The 18685-nt window shown below is 34.8% G+C and overlaps 1 protein-coding gene across 2 annotated transcripts in view; it reads right to left on the bottom strand.

Moving 5' to 3' along the window:
- Adk2 (Adenosine kinase 2) overlaps positions 1-18685 on the bottom strand; it is a 212525-nt gene that overhangs the window by 49663 nt on the left and 144177 nt on the right. For both annotated transcript variants that reach the window (XM_085810799.1, XM_085810800.1), the window contains exon 7: positions 1986-2156. In XM_085810799.1, the coding sequence (XP_085666925.1) occupies positions 1986-2156 (171 nt within the window). The remainder of the gene's footprint in view (positions 1-1985; positions 2157-18685) is intronic.

An 18685-nucleotide genomic window follows, 5' to 3' on the forward strand; every position in this document is an offset into this window, starting at 1 on the left:
GGGGGGGAAGAAAAAAAAAAATCAAATCCAATGAGGCAGTGTACTCTGTGCTCCCATGAAAGAGATTCCAGCGATAAGCCAGTAAGAAAAGACACCAGATACAAGTGTAGAACGTCAGGTACATTGTATAGTATACGTTGGCTTGTGGATTAGTAATGTATAAAGAAAGATGCATGCGTTGGAAAAAAATAAAATAATGGCGATGATGGAAGATAGCGAAAGCGATGATTTTTCAGATAGTGATTATGAAAAGATTGGGGAAAAGAAATAAAAAAAAATAAAATAAAATAAAAATAAAAAATAAAAAAAAATCAAATCCAATGAGGCAGTGTACTTTGTGCTCCCGTGAAAGAGATTCCAGCGATAAGCCAGTAAGAAAAGAGACCAGATACAAGTGTAGAACGTCAGGTACCACTCTGTGCTGTCCCTTGTTTCAAAAACTATCATACAAAGATTAATATTTAACTTTTTTTCGTTTGCCCGAGATAACTCGTGATAGTAAACTAATATTAAAAATAAATGCTTTTACACCTTCAAAAAATTAAAAATTCAACTTAAAACCTACATATTTTGATTTGTTTCGTTTCATTGTATTTAATAATAAAATAAAAAAAAATGTGATGATTTTTTGCAATTTTTTTCAAAAACGTTTGTTAGGGAAGCGGTTAATATGATTTTTTTGTTACTATTGGGCTTATAAGAAAAGAATACTTATAGTCTCTGTTTCATTTATAAAACAGTTTTTGTTAATTAAGAATATGATCCAATTATCTTATGAAATAAGAGTTGTAAAATTGATTGATTGAAGTTTTGTGATCCTAAATATATTCTGTTTATGTAAAATTTGTAAATTTTTGTATAAATGTAAATTTAATGATTTGTATTTTTTTGATTTCTGATTAATAAAAAGATATTTGTTGGCGAGGTTAATGGACCTTTCGGCCAGTAGCAGGTACACTATAGTGGTTGAATTCAATTTCAATTAAAAAGTTTCAATAATCTCTGCATATACCATAAGGTTTGCAGGATCGAAAATCAGTCTTACCCTTTTTCCTCAGTTACATCTTACTGATGTTATCTATCATTCTGCACAGGACATCCGAAATGAAATTGATCTGTTTGGGGACTCGTGGCTAAGTTTCTGGGCTGAAGGCTTTGAAAAGCTACCAAACTGGCGGAGAATCATAGATTTGGGTGGTGATAACTATCTGCATTAAAAGGTACTGCTTTCACATTTTTTCCCTATCTCTATTAAGAACATTTTTTGGTGGAAGAGTTTTGTTACAACTAGATATTTATGTCAGTATTAGGTAAATCATCTGATGGCATTCATACACACATTCTATACTTTAACTAAAATATTTTCTTATTTGAAAATGAGGAATTTACCTTTATCTAATTTCTAAATACAAAACTAAGGTTTCAGATAATGCCTTGATTACTTTTTTCAACAGATGTCTTTGGAAGGTTATTAAGTACTAATCAAAATCTTCTACTTAATATGTTAATACAGCATTCTTTTGAAAGAAGTTATAAGGTGTTTATCCTGCTTTCCTAGCCTGCCTTCGTCGTGTAGTGGTTCTGCACGCTGGGACGGTATTCCAGAGGTCCGTGGTTTGATTCTCGGCGAAGGCATTTCCTCCTTTTTCATCTTGCCTGCTTCCAAAATAAAATACCTAATGTCTCTACGAAGTAATAAACTCATGTTTTCATTCTGGAAATATAAATAATCAACTGATGTTTTCCCTCTTTCTTCCTTTCATTTAAATAATAAAAGAATTATATCACAGAGATTATAGTAGTAATAATAAATAAAAAAACATTAAAATTTCTGTCTTAAGTACCATATAAATTTGCAGCATACTGCTTACTGAGCATAAACTTCACCATAATGTGAATTTTACAAGTGTTTAAAAATTTAATAACTATTTGATTTTTTAGGATAAAGATAATAAAAGGAATAAAATTGCATATAAAATTCTTACTTGCTCATTTCCAAATAATATATCTACATATGGAAAAGCTTTCATCATAGGTTCTTTAAAGAATTGGCATAAGAAGGGGGCACTCAGGTTCATGCAGAATGCTTTGTTCTTTTTGCATGCATGCTCAACTATATACATTATAGAGGTAGGACTGACAGTCAAGAAAAAGCTCTGAAAATATAATACATAATTAATGTCAGAATTATGATAAGCAACATATACAAAAACGTTTCATATCAAATCAAATTTTAAATTATCATATATCAACACATTACTTGTTAACAATATATATATATATATATATATAAAAAAAAATTCGAACCAAGAAACTAAGAAGAAACATAACATTTATTATATAATTAAAAACTAAGTAACAAAATGACCAACATTAAGTTGCAAGGTAAAAAATGATGTCTTAAGTGTAAAAATACTGTACAGGAAAAATTTGCATAACTAAAAATTGTTATAGTTTAATAATTAAAAAAAAATAACTTTATAGGAGACACAGATAAAAGGAATAAAAATTTTTGACCCAAATATATAGCATAAGAACTAATTACTTAATTTTTATAATTATAAACTTTTATTTAATTCATTCATGGTATTTCACTGCAGAGGGAATTTTGTCACTTATTTTTAACCTATTTCCTGATATGATAGAGAATTCAAATTTTGTGCATGCACTGTTTGTCTATGATAATGCAATGTGGCAAATGTATTTTTTTTTTTTTTTTTCAAAATTTTAGACTTTTTTTATTATTTAATGTTTAATGAATTTTCACACTTATCTTCGTTTAATAAATATACTAAGAATATCAGAATTTAACTGCCTATACCATTGAATACAGTGAAAAAAAAAATCTTTCGAATGAAACAGTTACGAAAATTTTAATTTCATTTCTGAATTTTTGAAAATCGCTTGACTTTTTAGACAACCTGATGTTTATAATTTTAAAATTTCAACATTTAAATTTGTAATGGATATAAAATCTTCAGATTTCCACAGATCATAAAACAAATCTTTCACGCTCTAAACATGATTAAAAAAAATCAACAAAACAATTTTTCTACACTTTTTTTCCAACATGTATTGCAGTCTGAGGCAGACAGGGGGAAATATGTGTTTTGAGTTTGCTGTCACGGTGCACTCTATAACAAATTGGCAATATTAATTTTTATCTCCAATTAAAGTTAAGCAAAAGCGTTTTTACATCCAATTTCTGAACATTTAGACATCATTCCTGATGTCAGTGAAAAATTTGTATAGTAAAGCAAAGACATTTCATACTACATATCATATATAAGAATCAAGATAAATTTTTGAGAAATGAATTTTTTTAATGAAATTATTAGCAGAAAACACTTTCATTAATGAAGGACAAACACATATGTTCATACCAATTTTAAATTAGCATTTTACTAAGCATCAAAAACACGGTGGTCATAAAAAAACTTCCATAATATATGAACACCTAGTGGCCTATCCAATCAACCAAATGAAGTGAAATTTCAGGTATTTGTTATTTGATGGTACGTGCACTGAAAAGAATAGGGCACTCACGGTTATGGTTACAGTGAAAAATTTCAAAATTTTTGAATGGCAACATCTTTTTCCTGTGCAAATTTATTAGCACATTGAGAAACTATAAATGGACATACACATATGACAAAAATTGCCAGTGTAAAATTTCTAAAAGATGAGCACTGTAAATGTCTAATGACAACACAACATAGGAGACTGGAGAGGGATTTATTAGAATTACAAGTTTTCAATGTGTCTATCTTTGCCACAATAACACATTGCTTATAGGAGACTGTTGGCAACAATAAAGAGCATAACATCGCAGAAGGAATCTGGTTTTTGGTAGCACCCCAGTATTTTACTCCGTATTTCCTGATTTTTAACTTATTATCAAACTGAACATCCCAGTATTTTCAAGAGTCCCAGATCATTTTCAGGAGTTTTTTTGTTTAATGATCTTGCTGATATCTCTGAAAGGATGAGCTGACTGGACAAATTAAATGCAGATAACTTTGCTGTGGTGTCTGCCTGCTTGTTACCTTTATTATTTCCAAATAAAATCCAGGTTCCAAATAATGGATGCTGTACCCAAAGCTCCTTAATTTTAGATTTAGGCAAATACTACAGAGTTTTGAATAGTTGAAAATGATTCTGTAGTTTTTAGTTTATAATCATATTTTTAATTAGCATTGTTATGAATTTTGTACATAGATAATTTTAGTGAAATTATATGTGAAACTGTTGTATTCCTTTAGCGTAATGTAACATCAAAATCTAAAGAACAGAAGTTTGCCGGAAAAGTAAGAATACAGGGGCAAGTGTATTTAACACGGAGTAAATGGCTATCTCACTAATTTGGTGAGATATCGCAAAGCTGGGAATGGTTTGGCGACACTTTGGTATAGTTTCTGTATCACCATAAGAGGTATCATAATTCAGGGGTTCCTACGCTTTTTATTGTACTATACCATACCTGTACATTGTAGACAATTTGATGATGTACCGGTAGACCAAAAAATTTTGAAAAGGTGAATAAAATGCAATAGAGAACATTTGTAATAAAGACAAGTAACTTGGAATATATTTTTATTGCAAAACATATACAAAAAATACATAAACATATACAGTACAAAGTCCATAATCCGGACTCGTCGGGACTTTAGCGATTCCGGATTATAGATCATCAATTTAAATCTGGTAAGATGGCATGCAGAAATTATACAATTAAAAATACACTGGTTATCATAAATTAAAGAAAAATCACAAAAATAACGATTACTGAAAAAGTTACATGTAGAATTTAATGAAACTTACCCACAATATACAACACATAGTAAGGTATCAAATAACACAAAAAGAAATTACCAGACAAATATGGTAGTATAGAAATTAGCACATGTATAAAATGAAAAAATCGAAGGTGTGTCAGTTTACTATAGTAAAAGTACCTCCAATATGGAATATGATTGCCTCTAGAAGAAATACAGCACATACAGCGATCTGTGATGCTTTCAATTATGCGGTCTATCAGTTCCATAGGAAGCAAGAGCCATTGTTCTTGCAAAGCAGTTGCAAGCGCGGCAAGGGTCTAAGGGAGCAGATTGAGAGCAGCTAGATGTCTTCCTAAAGCATCCCAAACGTGCTCGATAGGATTCAAGTCTGGGGATCAAGCTGGCCACTCCATGCGCATAATTGTTTCCTGTTGAAGATAATCATATACGATGCGAGCTCTGTGTGGTCTTGCGTTGTCGTCCTGTAACAGGAAAGCATCACCTATTGTCCCGGTATATGGGCACACATAAATATCAAGGATGTCATCTCTATAAATCTGAGCATTCACAGTTCTCCTTGGAAAGACATGGAGGTCTGTGCATACACTCAAAGAGATGCCACCCCAAACACAGACACTGCCCCTTCCGTATGCATCTGTCTCACGGCAGTTTGACGGATGATAACGGATTCTAGGTTCTCTCCATATCAAATAACGCCTACTATCGCTTTCTAGACTAAACCTGGACTCATACATAAAGAGAAATGCCCTCCATTGTTCAGGCGTCCGGTGGACATGTTGTTGTGCCCACTCAAAAGGGTCCCTCCAATGACGTGACGTTAGCGGCACACAAATGGTTGTTCGCCTCGCATACAGACCATCTTCATGAAGCCTTCTACGCACAGTTGACGCTGACACCAACCTTTTGGTGCCTGCAGCAAGGGAGTATCTATGAAGATTTGGAGTAGCGGTTCTATTCCTGAGTGCACATAATGTCAAATATCAGTCATCGGCTCTTGTCGTAGAGGTTAGATGTCCTTGGCTGAACCTCCTAGGTGCCGAACCTATGATTTGAAATTGCCTCCAAAGTCTATGAACCACAGAAAGACTCGCATTTAGCCATCTGGCCACTTCTGTTTGACTTTGTCCTGCCTCTAGTCTCCCAATGGCTCTCCATCGTAGGTTCTGCAGGCAAATGATGCCTGGAGGTCATTGCTACGAATAGGCTATCTCAAATTTCTGATATCACTGTCACAGTGAAATATGTGGGCTTGCTCTCAAACATGGACTTTTATGCTCCTCGCAGATGACTTATTCCAAAAGCAGCACCACTAATTTGCATATCGCAGTTTTACTCAGCTACTCTTACTTGGCATCATATTCAAATTTTACATGGTTTGGCTTACTTTTGAGGGAGTTATCGCTATTTTTGTGATTTTTCCTTAATTTATGATAACCAGTGTATGAAACCGTAATTTATGAAATAAAGAGCAATTATAATCTAAAAGAGTATCAAAATTTACAAAAAAAAAAAAAAAAAAAAAAAGGCTTAATATTTGTTTACTTTATTAAATATTTCTTTCAATGTAAGTTGTTTAAGTTGCTTCGCTTTTTCTGTTAAATGCGCATGCATAAACATTAAACGCCGATGCATAAATTTGTGGCTTTGAGGTCCGGATCATAGATCATTCTGGATAATGAACGTCCGGATTACAGACTTTGTACTGTACATAAAATATAGTAATCACTTTTAAAAATATATAACTAGTGAGAAGGTTGGGCCTATTTATTATTAACTAAAGAAATAATATCAGGCTCAATGTTTGTCAGTTTAAGGCGAAGATCCAATTCAATGTCAGCAGAAAATTCTTTTTCATATAACTGTTATGGTGAAACACCGAAATGTGGAGAATGTCGACTTTCACCAGTGAACGTCAACATTCACATAGTCTCTTGGTGTATGTCCGAAATATTTTCCAAATACTCTTATTTCTGACTTACACCAGTCAATGTCGACATTTACCATGTACTAAATGGTGAATGTTGAACATATAACAATATTATATTTTCTTCTTCATGATTCAGTCGCAAATAAACGCACTTGAGACTTGAAATAAGAACTTAAGAACATGAGAACCTAAAACACACAATACATTCAAAATGAGAAAGGAAAATAATAGAAGTTAAAAACTTACTTAATTATACAGTACGTTCTAAATGAGAAAATAAAATAACAGTAATAAAAAACTTACTAAATTATGTGATTCAAATCTTATTTATTGCAACAACTTAAATTGTTATGGCACTTTATGACCTCTCTTTTCGACTTACACCAGAGCATATCTGCGATTGTCGACATACACCGGTGAGGGTCCGAATATACAAGAATGTAGTGCAATATTCGATCTTTCACCAACGTATTTGGTGAATGTTAACATTCTCCAATTTCGGTCTTTCACAGTAACATAACTATATGGTTGCAAGTGGCATTAAAAATTTTACTGCATGGCTAGAAACTTCTTGCTATTCTTTAAAAATAGATAGCCAAAAACTGAATAAGTTGGAGCTTGAAAGCTTAATTTCAATCCACTGTCACTGACAAGGTGTATAAAAGACTCTTTTGCAATCATATGGTTGGAACCCCCATTATGAATGCAAAAGGATTTCAGATCTAATTTTGGGCATCACGAAAATAATTTTGGAAACATTAAAAAGTTGATGTTATATGATTTCTAATGTCACTCTTCACATCGTCTTTTATTGACAAATTATTTTCTTTTATAATGTTACACAGGGAAGGAAACATGTTAACATTTTGTTTTGCAATTTGCTCTTGCACGAATTACAATTTTTTCTTGAAAGCACTTATTTTGTTATACAAGTTGAATACAGTATTGTTAACTCCTTGCAAATTCAAATTTAGTTCACTTAATCTTGGAAAAAGTCTGAAAGGTATGCTAGTCTTGGAAAAAGTCTGAAAGGTATGCTAGTCTATCTCCATTCAAATATTAAAAAAAAAAAAAAAAAAAAAAAAAAAAAAAAAAAAACATACAAATTTTATTTCATAACTCAAACAAACGACTGAGGACTATCATGTTACAACCACTATAGTTTGGTGTGGAGTAAAAGGGAAGCATGGGCACTTCCCATTTCACCACATAACATTGAAAATAGACACGAATTGAGTGCTTGAGACTTGATAAAATTAACCATCTTTACCAACTCATCTAAAGCCTCTTTTAAATTCGCTGGCATATATTTTGTAGCCACAGCTTCACAGTGAATGATACAGTGCATAGACCTTGCATTTTTGTGCTACTTTTGTGCCACCACCATTTTGTGCCACTTTCAGTACGAAGTCCAACAAAACTTATGCCATTTTTAATAAAATAATCATTACTAGTTATAAATATTTCTTGTGAAGTTGTTCTTGCAGTTAATGGTTTGCAAAATAAAACTTCTTGTATTTCTTTGTTGAAATCAAACCGAATATATATAAGTATTGTGCCAAATTGGAAATACCAGTACTTTCATCCAGTTAGAGGGAATAAAATTCGCTTGCTTTTAATCTTTTGGTTAAAATATCTTCAACCTGTGATGCCATCTCACCTATTTGCAGCTTGACATAATATTAGACAGTGATATTTTGTCAATTTCTTTAGCTACTTTCTCTCCAAGGACAGATGCAACTATGTCCTTTTTTGCAAGCATCAAAAATGCTTCTCCAATTGTATGTGGTTTCCCACACTTAGTTATATGCAAACTAGCTAAATATGATGCTCTTACATATTTAGTGTTTATACTACTAAAAGTTTTGACATTTTTGAGAGCAAACTCTGAATGTTTTCTTTTAAAAATTCAATAATTTTGTCTTTTACACTCGAATGTTTGCTACATAAATGCCTTTTTAAAACAGCTGGCTTCAGCCCCATTTGATAAGCACTCAAAATAAATCCTGCACTGGAATTGGTTCAGCTTCTGTTCCAGATTTCATGGCAAACCCATACTTCATATATGAGAAATCTGTCCGGAGCTGTTAATGTTGAGAGTTGTTAGTTCAGAGCATTGAAAGCTTTGCCTGTTACATATATGTAGCAACACACTAGTTGCTGGTCGAACTGAAGTGAAGTAATTGTCAGTTTATGTTGGTTTGGAATAAACGATGTGCTATGTGAGCGTGTTGTAATGAACTTAATTATAGATCAAGAAATATTAATATGATTATAACATGACGTGTGGAGTAGTAGTACAACTAATTGCCAGGCAATCCCTTTGGTTGTTTTTCCTCTCAGCAGACACAAGATGGAATTTTGTCGCCCACCGCAAGGCCTAAGTTTTGACGGCAATGTGGCCGAAGGCTGGTGCAGATTCAAGCAGCTGTTCCAGATTTATATGAAAGCTTCAAAAGATTCAGATGTGAAAGTTGTTTATTTTTAAATGCCACTGGTGGGGAAGCAGTTGAAGTGTTCAACACGCTCAATCTTTCAACAGAAGATTAGGGCAACTATGAAAAAGTTCTTGAGAGGTTTGAAGCTTTCACGACCCCTAGAACAAATGTTGTGGTGGAGAGATTTTTATTCAATAAGAGAAAACAAGAAGGGGAACTTTTTGATTATTTAGTGACTGACCTGAAAAAACTTGTAAAATCTTGCGAATTTGGTGAGCAGAGTAACTCTGTTGTACGTGATCGCATTGTCCTTGGAGTATCAGATGGCAGTTTACAGGAGAGGATGCTGCGAGAAAATAATCTGAGTTTGGAAAAAGCAATTGAATTACGGAAAGCAGCTGAATTGAGCAAAGCTCATGCTCAAACTTTAAGAGAACACAATGTTGACAGAGTAACTAGAGGGAAAGTGAAGCAACATTAGGCAGGAGGAGCCAAAGCAGCCGTAGCAGCGAGGAAGCACGGAGGATGGTGTGATGAGGCTTCAAATACTGAGACGGCTTTATGTAACAAATGAAACAGACATCATATTAATGGACAGTGTCATGTCCGACATATGGGAAAAAATGCTTTAATTGTGGCAAACTAAATCACTTTCGACTAAGTGCAGACTGAAACACATCCAAAATGTTTCTTAGCATGATAACGCAGATGTATATAGTGAATCTGATGATGGTTGCAACTCTCAGGGCTACAACGTGCAGGTTACAAATTAAATAATCACAGCAGGGATTATTAATATAAAGATTTAATATGGATATCTCACACAAGCTGAAAACGTTACATTATTCTATTAAGTGCATACATATAACTGATTGGAAAGTGAATTTCCCCGCTTAGTTCGCAATTAAAGAAAAAATAAGAATAATTAAAAAAAGTCCAATCAGATGCGGCGCTCCTTCTGTTGACCTTCGCCGAACCGTTATGTAATCGTCTGTCTGCAGCGGCCATCTCCAACATTCTCCCCCTCTTTGAGTCGACTTCAGGTTGGCTCAAAGACATACAGTACCTGGTCGAAGAGATCCAATTTCTGAGGCACCTTGATCACACGTCCAAATCTTGACACTTTAGCACCTTGCAGGATGTTACTAGAGTCATTTGAAGAGTCATTAGAATCTGAATGCTCATCTTTCCCAGGAATTAGTCGAATGACCTTAGCTAAAGGCCAATGCATCCGTTTTTTGATGTCATCTCCTATTAGGACAATTTCACCCAACCGTAGTTCTGACGATGGATCCTTCTTATTTTGGACCAGAAGGCCTAAATATTCTTTCCTAAATCTATGCCTTAAATCATTAAGTAGTTTTTGGCGATGTCTAGCCCTTTTTCAAAGACCTTTCGAATTGCAGAAATTAACATCAGGAACACCTAAGCTACGATTCTCGATGAGAAACATGGCTGGGGAAAGTGGGATTAAATCATCCGGATTTTCCGACACATACGTAAGAGGTCTAGAGTTAATTATTGACTCGCAGTTGCACAATACTGTGTACAACTCCTCGGTTGTAAGAACTGTGTTACCGAGTGTCCTTCTCAACAGTTCCTTTACTACACGAACTAACCTCTCCCACCAGCCACCCCACCAAGCGGCTGTGGGAGGATTAAACTTCCATATTATACGTTGTATAGCCGTTTGCCTCAAAACGTTTTCCCAATTAATGTTACTAAGTTCTCTTTGCGCTCCTCTGAAATTAGTTCCGTTGTCGGAATAAATTATTCTCGGCCTCCCCCTTCTGGCTACGAATCGTCTCAATGACAACAAGAATGCCTCGGTAGACAATGAGGAAGTCAATTCCAAATGAAAGGCTCTATATATTGCACATGTGAACAAAACAATCCAAACCTTTTCACCTCACTTCACATACAAGGGTCCTGCCAAATCAACTCCTACCACCTCGAACACCGCTGCGTCATTGGCACGATCGCCTGGTAGCGGCACCGGCTCAGAACCGGGAGCCTTAGCCTTGTATCGATTGCATCTTACACAACTTTTTACAACTTTCCAAACCACTCTTCTGCCCCTCACTATCCAAAATCGCTCCCTTAATATTCCAAGTAATATTTGGGTTCCAATTACAATACTACAATTTTGTAAATGATAATATTCTATAAGACGCTGGGTGAACATTCACCGGTCTGGTAAAATAATTGGACAAATAAATTCAGGGTCGTCTGATCGCTCTGTAATGCGCGTTTTCACCCTTTTTATACCCTCTTTGTCTGAGATGACACTCATATTGGGAAAAGAGTCGGCAGAGGGAAAATACTTATTTTGTACAATTTTTACAAGAGTTTTTTCTGCATATTCCATCTCATGAACGGTTAAATCTCCAGTCTCTGGAAATGCACGTTTACTTTTTGCGTTTTTCACAGACCGCAATATCCATGCGACTAATCGAATAATTGATTGAAAATTCGAAAACCTAATTGCATACCAAGGTATTTCCTCTTCAACTGAATTAAGGTTACACAATCTAACCTTCCTTTTTTCTCGTTTTACTTCAGAGATCTCGTAAGCCAAACGGTCTGGTGGCCAGTTGTTATTAGGTTCCAGAAGCCAGGATGGACCCTCCCACCAAAGAGAACCGGAAAATGAACGAGGGGAACTGCCTCTTGAAAGCATATCTGCCGGGTTTAAAGCACATGGAACATGGCGCCAACACTGAGAAGAAATCAGACTGTTTATCTCTTTTACCCTATTCGCAACGAAAACTCACCAGTCACCACATTTTTTAATCCACCAGAGTGCTACCATAGAATCACTCCATGCAATAATTTTCAAATCAGGCAAATCTAAGGCGGCGTATACTTAGCGAACCAGTCTCACGCCAATGCAACAGGCAATCAATTCTAACCGAGGTATTGTCAGAGATTTTAACGGAGCTACCCTGGATTTGGCTCTGATCAATCGAATTTTGACTCCCACGGGCGTCACAGTTCTAATGTAAACACATGCACCATAGGAGCTCTTATGTGCATCAACGAATAGATGCAGCTCTGACTTCTCATTTATCTCTACATATCATGGAATACTAATTTTCTCAAGATATTTAATTTCATCCTGCCACTTCTGAAAAGTTTTCTGAATGTTATCTGGCAAGGGATCATCCCATTTTAATTTCATAGTCCAAGCCTCCTGTAATAGTAACTTAGGTAACAAGGTAGTTGGACTCAAAAAACCCTGCGGATCAAAAATTTTATGTACCATAGCCAAAATATTACGTTTACTTATCTCATTATCCATTAAATAATTAAAATTACATTTTAATGTATCGTTATCCAAATCACATAAGATTTCAAGAAGAGAAGTTATACCTGAACTACGAGAAATACAATGACCTGGAACATTACTTTCCCAACCCCGTTGGTTAAAACATCCCCGAGCTATTACTTCTGTCGCCTTAACTATAAAATTTTCTTGCTGTTTGATATCGTGAACCCCAGTGACACAATTGTCAACATAAAATGAATGCTTTAATTTTTGGGTCACATCGTCAAACTCGGCAGGGGAATTATCCAAGAGACGCTCTATCGATGCAGAGAGTTAGAAGAGACAAACAAACGCCGAACACCACTCTGCAGTGTCTGTAAATCATAGGTTCTTCAAGAGTTGGAAGAAAAAACCTCAAATAAACTCTGTGTTCTGGGATAATACTCAGCTGAAGAAATGCTTTTTCTATGTCCAATGATAAACCAACAGAATACAATCTAAACCTGTCAATTATATCAGGTATGAGTTCAATTAAGTTCGGCCCTCTATTTAAACAGTCATTTAGGGACGGTTGATTTCTCTCTCGGGCTAAAGCGTCGAACACTGGCCTTACCTTCATTGTTTGGCTAGTATGCTTTATAACAGGTCTGTGGGGCAAATAATAACTCAAATTATCAATTTCAGTTTCAGTAACCTTTTCTATTACTTTTAGGTCTTCCCATTGCTTAAAAACTACCTTATAGTCATCTAACTGATTTTCTTCATTAATTCGTTGACACATTCTTTAATGCCTTTTAAAAGTCATAGACTTATTGTTAGGTAACAGAATTTCAGATTTAAAGGGTAGTGGCAATTCATATCGGCCATCAGGAAGAACATTTAAATTCTCTTTAAATTGCTTAACGGTGTCATAGTGAGCAAGTTTACGTTTAACATCTTCAGTTGGATCTGTTATGCCAATGGCATCTAAATTCCAGAATTCGGTTACGCTAAGATTAGCACAATGCAACGAAACTACATTATTGCACAAATTATTTTGTAGTATTGCTGGAATAGTAGCTGAAGTAGGTTCTTTAGATAAGCTGTTTACTTTACCAATCACAGTGCATCCGAATTTAGTCTCAACTACAGTTACACCCGAGTTCACTTTCAGAGAACTGCCAGTAATAATGTCCCCAATAGCATCTGCTCCTAAAAGCAATTCAATGTCATATTCTTTAGCTTGCAAATCAGACAAGGTAATATTTCTTTTATTTAATTCTCTTAGGGTATTGGAATCAACTACTTTTGGAACACATCCACATATTTTGTTCTGAGAAAGTACTTCAAAGTTATGGTCATAAGTGCCCTCAAAATTTCTTAAATTAACATCAAACACTAAATGGGAATGAGGACTTGTCTCTCTCCCCCCAAACAAACCATGGATAATGGATTGTTTTGATTTAGGACACAGTTGCAAAAACGCGATAACCCTTTCTGAAAAATAAGATTTCTGAGAACCACTGTCCAAAATCGTACGAACTGCAAGTTGTCTACTCTCAAAAACTATTTTTAAAACAAGTGTTTGCAAATACACATTTTCATTAACAATGGACTGATTAGACAACACATTACTGGAAATAACAGTACTCTCAGTTTCATTTGGTTTTACAGGTTCCCCATTTGAGCACATAATGGTATAGTGAAATTTATCACATGTTAAACATTTAACTTTATTTTTGCATGCCCGTGAACTATGTCCAATTCGCAGGCAGCGAAAACAGGCGCGCTTTTGCACCAAAAGTTTTTGTTTATCTTCTAAAGACATTTTGCGAGCAGAAAAACATTCAGCAGAATTGTGGGATTTCTCACAAAAAATACAACGTAAATTTCGCCTACCTGCATTGTCTTGAACATTTACCAAGGCAGCAGCTGTAGAGCAACCTGGAACATCAGCTTGTGGACGCGAATGTGCAGAACGTGAAGCTCCCAATCCGGTACGAGCGAGCTTAATCATTCCCTCACTTTGCACTTCATTTCGAAGAAAGCACAAAAGTTTATCCAACGAACGTGCACTATCTTGCTGTGACGCAGTATCTTCCATCAAGTGGCTTCTTTCCCATGCACGAAGAACAGTCTCTGGTAAACAGGACTCAACAAGTGGCTCTAAAAATTCTGCAAATTTTTCCTTAGTTCTACCGAGGCTGTCCAGTGCCATAAGCTTGCTCTCAAGTAAATCATAAAGTTCAGCTAAATCTACTTTAATCCTACCAGTAGCATTTTTCATTACTATGGAAAGTAGATCCCGTACATAAATCTGAACCAAAAGTTCATCTCTCCCGAAGCGTTCTTTAAGTTGTGCGATCACCTTTGAATAGTTTTCTTTAGTTGGCGGAAAACTGGTTACGAGTCTTGACGCTTTAGAATCTGCTACCACACATTGTAAAAGATATTGAAATTTATCTTCGTCCACAATGGAGAGGTCGTTGTGAATTTTTTCAAACTGGGACCAAAAAGCAAGAAAGTCTTTCGGTTCTCCACTAAATTTTCTTAATTCAAGTTTCGAAAGCTTGAATTTCCTTTTTTGCTTGGTTGTTGTTCCTTCCATAACCGAATTTGCCTTCTTTGTATTTTCTAACAGCGAACAAATCAAGCAGAACTTGTCACGGTATTCTTCTGCTTTCAAAAAATCTTCAGAATCTTGAAGGGCATCATCACTCAGCAACAAATTCGAAACTTCTTCTTGAGTTGTGTCCAAACGTGTGAATTTGTCTTGAATCTGCCGAAACTTCGTACTGACTTCGTTACTTTCTAAACTTTTGTTTTCGATCTTCTGAGCTATATCATTGCAGCATACCGTGAAAGCTGTTCTCATCGACTTTCGTTTTGCTTTCAAAGCTTTTATATCCATATTTTATCAAAAATATAAAGTAGTGGATGCCAGATTTACTATGTTACAACTCTCAGGGCTACAATGTGCAGGTTACAAATTAAATAATCACAGCAGGGATTATTAATATAAAGATTTAATATGGATATCTCACACAAGCTGAAAACGTTACATTACTCTATTAAGTGCATACATATAACTGATTGGAAAGGGAATTTCCCCGCTTAGTTCGCAATTAAAGAAAAAATAAGAATAATAAAAAATAGTCCAATCAGATGCGGCGCTCCTTCTGTTGACATGTGCCGAACCGTTATGTAATCGTCTGTCTGCAGCGGCAACAACAATGTCTCCAACAACGATGAATTCTTCGTGAATTCCATAAATGTTCAAAGAACTAAAAGTGTGTGCTCAACATCCTCTACAAAAGAGTGGTATAAAACTATAATTGTTGAAGGGACAACTGTGACTTTTAAGTTGGACACAGGGTCTGAAGTGAAAAATTTATGAAACACTGAGTGCTAAGAACTCTAATCTTATTTTAAACAAGTGTAATGTTGTATTAGAAGCATTTGGGGGGGGGGTCCAAGGTTAAACCTGATAAGTCATTAATGTTACAATGTTCGTCAGATGGTGAGGATTGAGGATCATATTCTAGAGTTTTTAATTGTTTCTAGCAAGCACATACGTCCATTATTAGGAATTGATGCATGTGTTAAACTTAATTTGATTCAGTTTATAAATAAGGTTGGAATATCAAATAAAGGTAAGTTGGATCAGTATACAACTGTTTTACCTCCATCTAAAGATCAATTTATTATTAATAATTCAGAAGTGTTTGAAGGTGTGGGAAAATTTAATGGATTATGTAAAATCATAGTAGATGATCAGATAGCTCCTGTAGTGAGACCATCACGTAGAGTACCACTTAGTTTAAAACCTAAACTTGAATTAAAATTAAACTAATTAGAGAGAGAGAGAGCATTATTGCAAAATGTGATAAACCTTTGAACTGGGTTAGCAATCTAGTAATAATTAAAAAAGCTAATGGATCCTTAAGAATATGCCTTGATCCACAAGATCTTAACAAAGCTATAAAAAGAGAACATGTGTTGATTCCAACAATTGAGCAGATTTTACCAAAGCTATGTAAAAAATCAATTTACTCTGTTTTGGACATAAAGGATGGTTTTTTTTTTTCAAATAGTGTTAGATAGGGACAGCAGTGATTTTTGTACTTTTAGCACACCATTTGGATGCTATGAATTCGTAAGGCTTCAAATAAGTATTTCCTGTGCACATGAAATTTTTCAGAAACGCTATCTTGAAAATTTTGGGAATATACCAGGAGTATTTATCTATTTTGATGATATTCTTATTGCTGCTAGCACTGTACAAAAACATGATAAAACTTTAGCAGAGGTCATCAACAGAGCTAAAAAACTCAATATTAAATTCAACAAGCAAAAACTTCAATATAGGGTTAGTGAGGTTAAGTATTTATTTAATGTATCAGGCATGCAACCTGATCCTGATCGAATTAAAGCCATTACTGAGTTACAGGAACCTCAGAATAAGCATGAATTACAGCGTGTGTTGGGAACGTGTAATTATTTGAGGAAATTTGTACCACATTTTTCAGAGAAAACAGCCATATTAAGGGAACTTTTGAAAAACAAAGTAGAATGGCAGTGGTTACAGCTACATTCTAAACCATTTAGCGAATTAAAAAAAATTAATTTCCAATGAACCTGTGTTAGGAATATTTAATAGCAGTAAACCTATAACTATACAGGCAGATAGATCTAAAGATGGGTTAGGCTGCTGCTTATTGCAGAATGGGCAACCAATTGCTTTTTCGTCTCAGAGTTTAAATAATGCAGAAAAAAACTATGCTCAAATTGAGAAAGAATTTCTTAGTATTTTATTCGCTGTTAATAAATTTCACTATTACATTTATGGTAGAGATGTAGAAGTGCTTACTGATCATAAAGCATTAGTTTCAATTTCTGAACAAAAATATTGCTAATGTGTTGTCAAATATATTGCAAAGGATAAAAATTAAGCTGTTAAAATGTTAAAACTGAAATATTTGCCTGGGAAATATATGTATATTGCAGATTTACTGTCATGTTCTTTTATTTGATACACACACAAATGAAAACATGGATATGACAGAGATTGTAGTAAGAGAATATTGGCAAAATGGATGGCCTTTGAGTGTTGATAAAGTTCCTAAAAAGAAGCAAGATCTTATTTTTAATTAAAAAATGGAAAACCACTCTGATATGGGAAGATTACATTACTCTTTTCTAGATGGCAACTAAGACAATTGATGGTTCAGTTCACTTAATTATGGAAAAGCAGTTAAGGGCCATCTGCCTAAGGGGAATTTCTTAGGGAAACTGGCTTGTAAACACATTACATTACACACATGGAGAAAATGACGAAGACACCCATACAGCCAGTCTGTTCATGGAGATTCGAACCTCAGACTGAACTGCTAGCTTCAGCGACTTTACTGCTTGGCCTCTGGTAGCCACTTAAAGACCAGATGATGACTTACCGTTTTTTTAAATAATTTGCAAATGCTATGGGATGATAGATGAGAGATTTTTCAGGTCTTTTCCTTGTTTTATAATACCAATGATAAGAGCTTCTTTTCATGCACTTGGAAAATTTTTTTCCTTCCACACTCAGTCGAACAGACAGCAAAAAGCAGTCAGTGACTGAATAGAAGTGACACGGAAGCACATCATGACTTATATGATCTGGACTTGAGCTTGTGTATCTGCAACAAAATTCTCTTTAGTTCAAGCATGGAAAAATCCCCATAATAAAGTTAGAGGAGTTGAACACAATGGAAAAATTTTGGAGCACAGATTGACAGAAAGAAATAGTGGGAAATATCTTATCAACAGTATTCACAGTTTCTTCTTTAGGGTGGATCACTCAGCCATCTTTTTCCACAGTGGAAAGTGAGTGGTCTTTGTATGTTCCATATGTTCTCCTAACTCTTTCCCATACTCGCTTATTTGGCTTCAAGGATATAATTCCAGACACATAGGTATCTAACAGCTTTCACTGAATAATTGACACCATTCGCCAATTCTTGCATCAGCTTGCAGCATCATGCATTCCTTCTTAACATAAAATGTATGTGAAAGACTGTTGAGTGAATTATCTCTAAATCTTTTTTAAAGTATGGGAAAATCAGAAGAAGGGTATAAGGAACCTTTTATTAATCAAAACAGTCATCATCAACTCATGCTTGCAGACTTTTGACTTAAATAAAAAGAAGTATAGCCTAATGGCTTCACAGTTTAACTATAACATAAGCTGGTTCTGATCAAAGTTTGTGTAAACAATCCTAACAGTAAGAAAACC

The sequence above is a fragment of the Stegodyphus dumicola genome, chromosome 2 (genome assembly GCF_044657685.1).
Source record: "Stegodyphus dumicola isolate Sdum_Otavi_A_Nest chromosome 2, ASM4465768v1".
Classification (NCBI taxonomy): Eukaryota; Metazoa; Arthropoda; class Arachnida; order Araneae; family Eresidae; genus Stegodyphus; species Stegodyphus dumicola.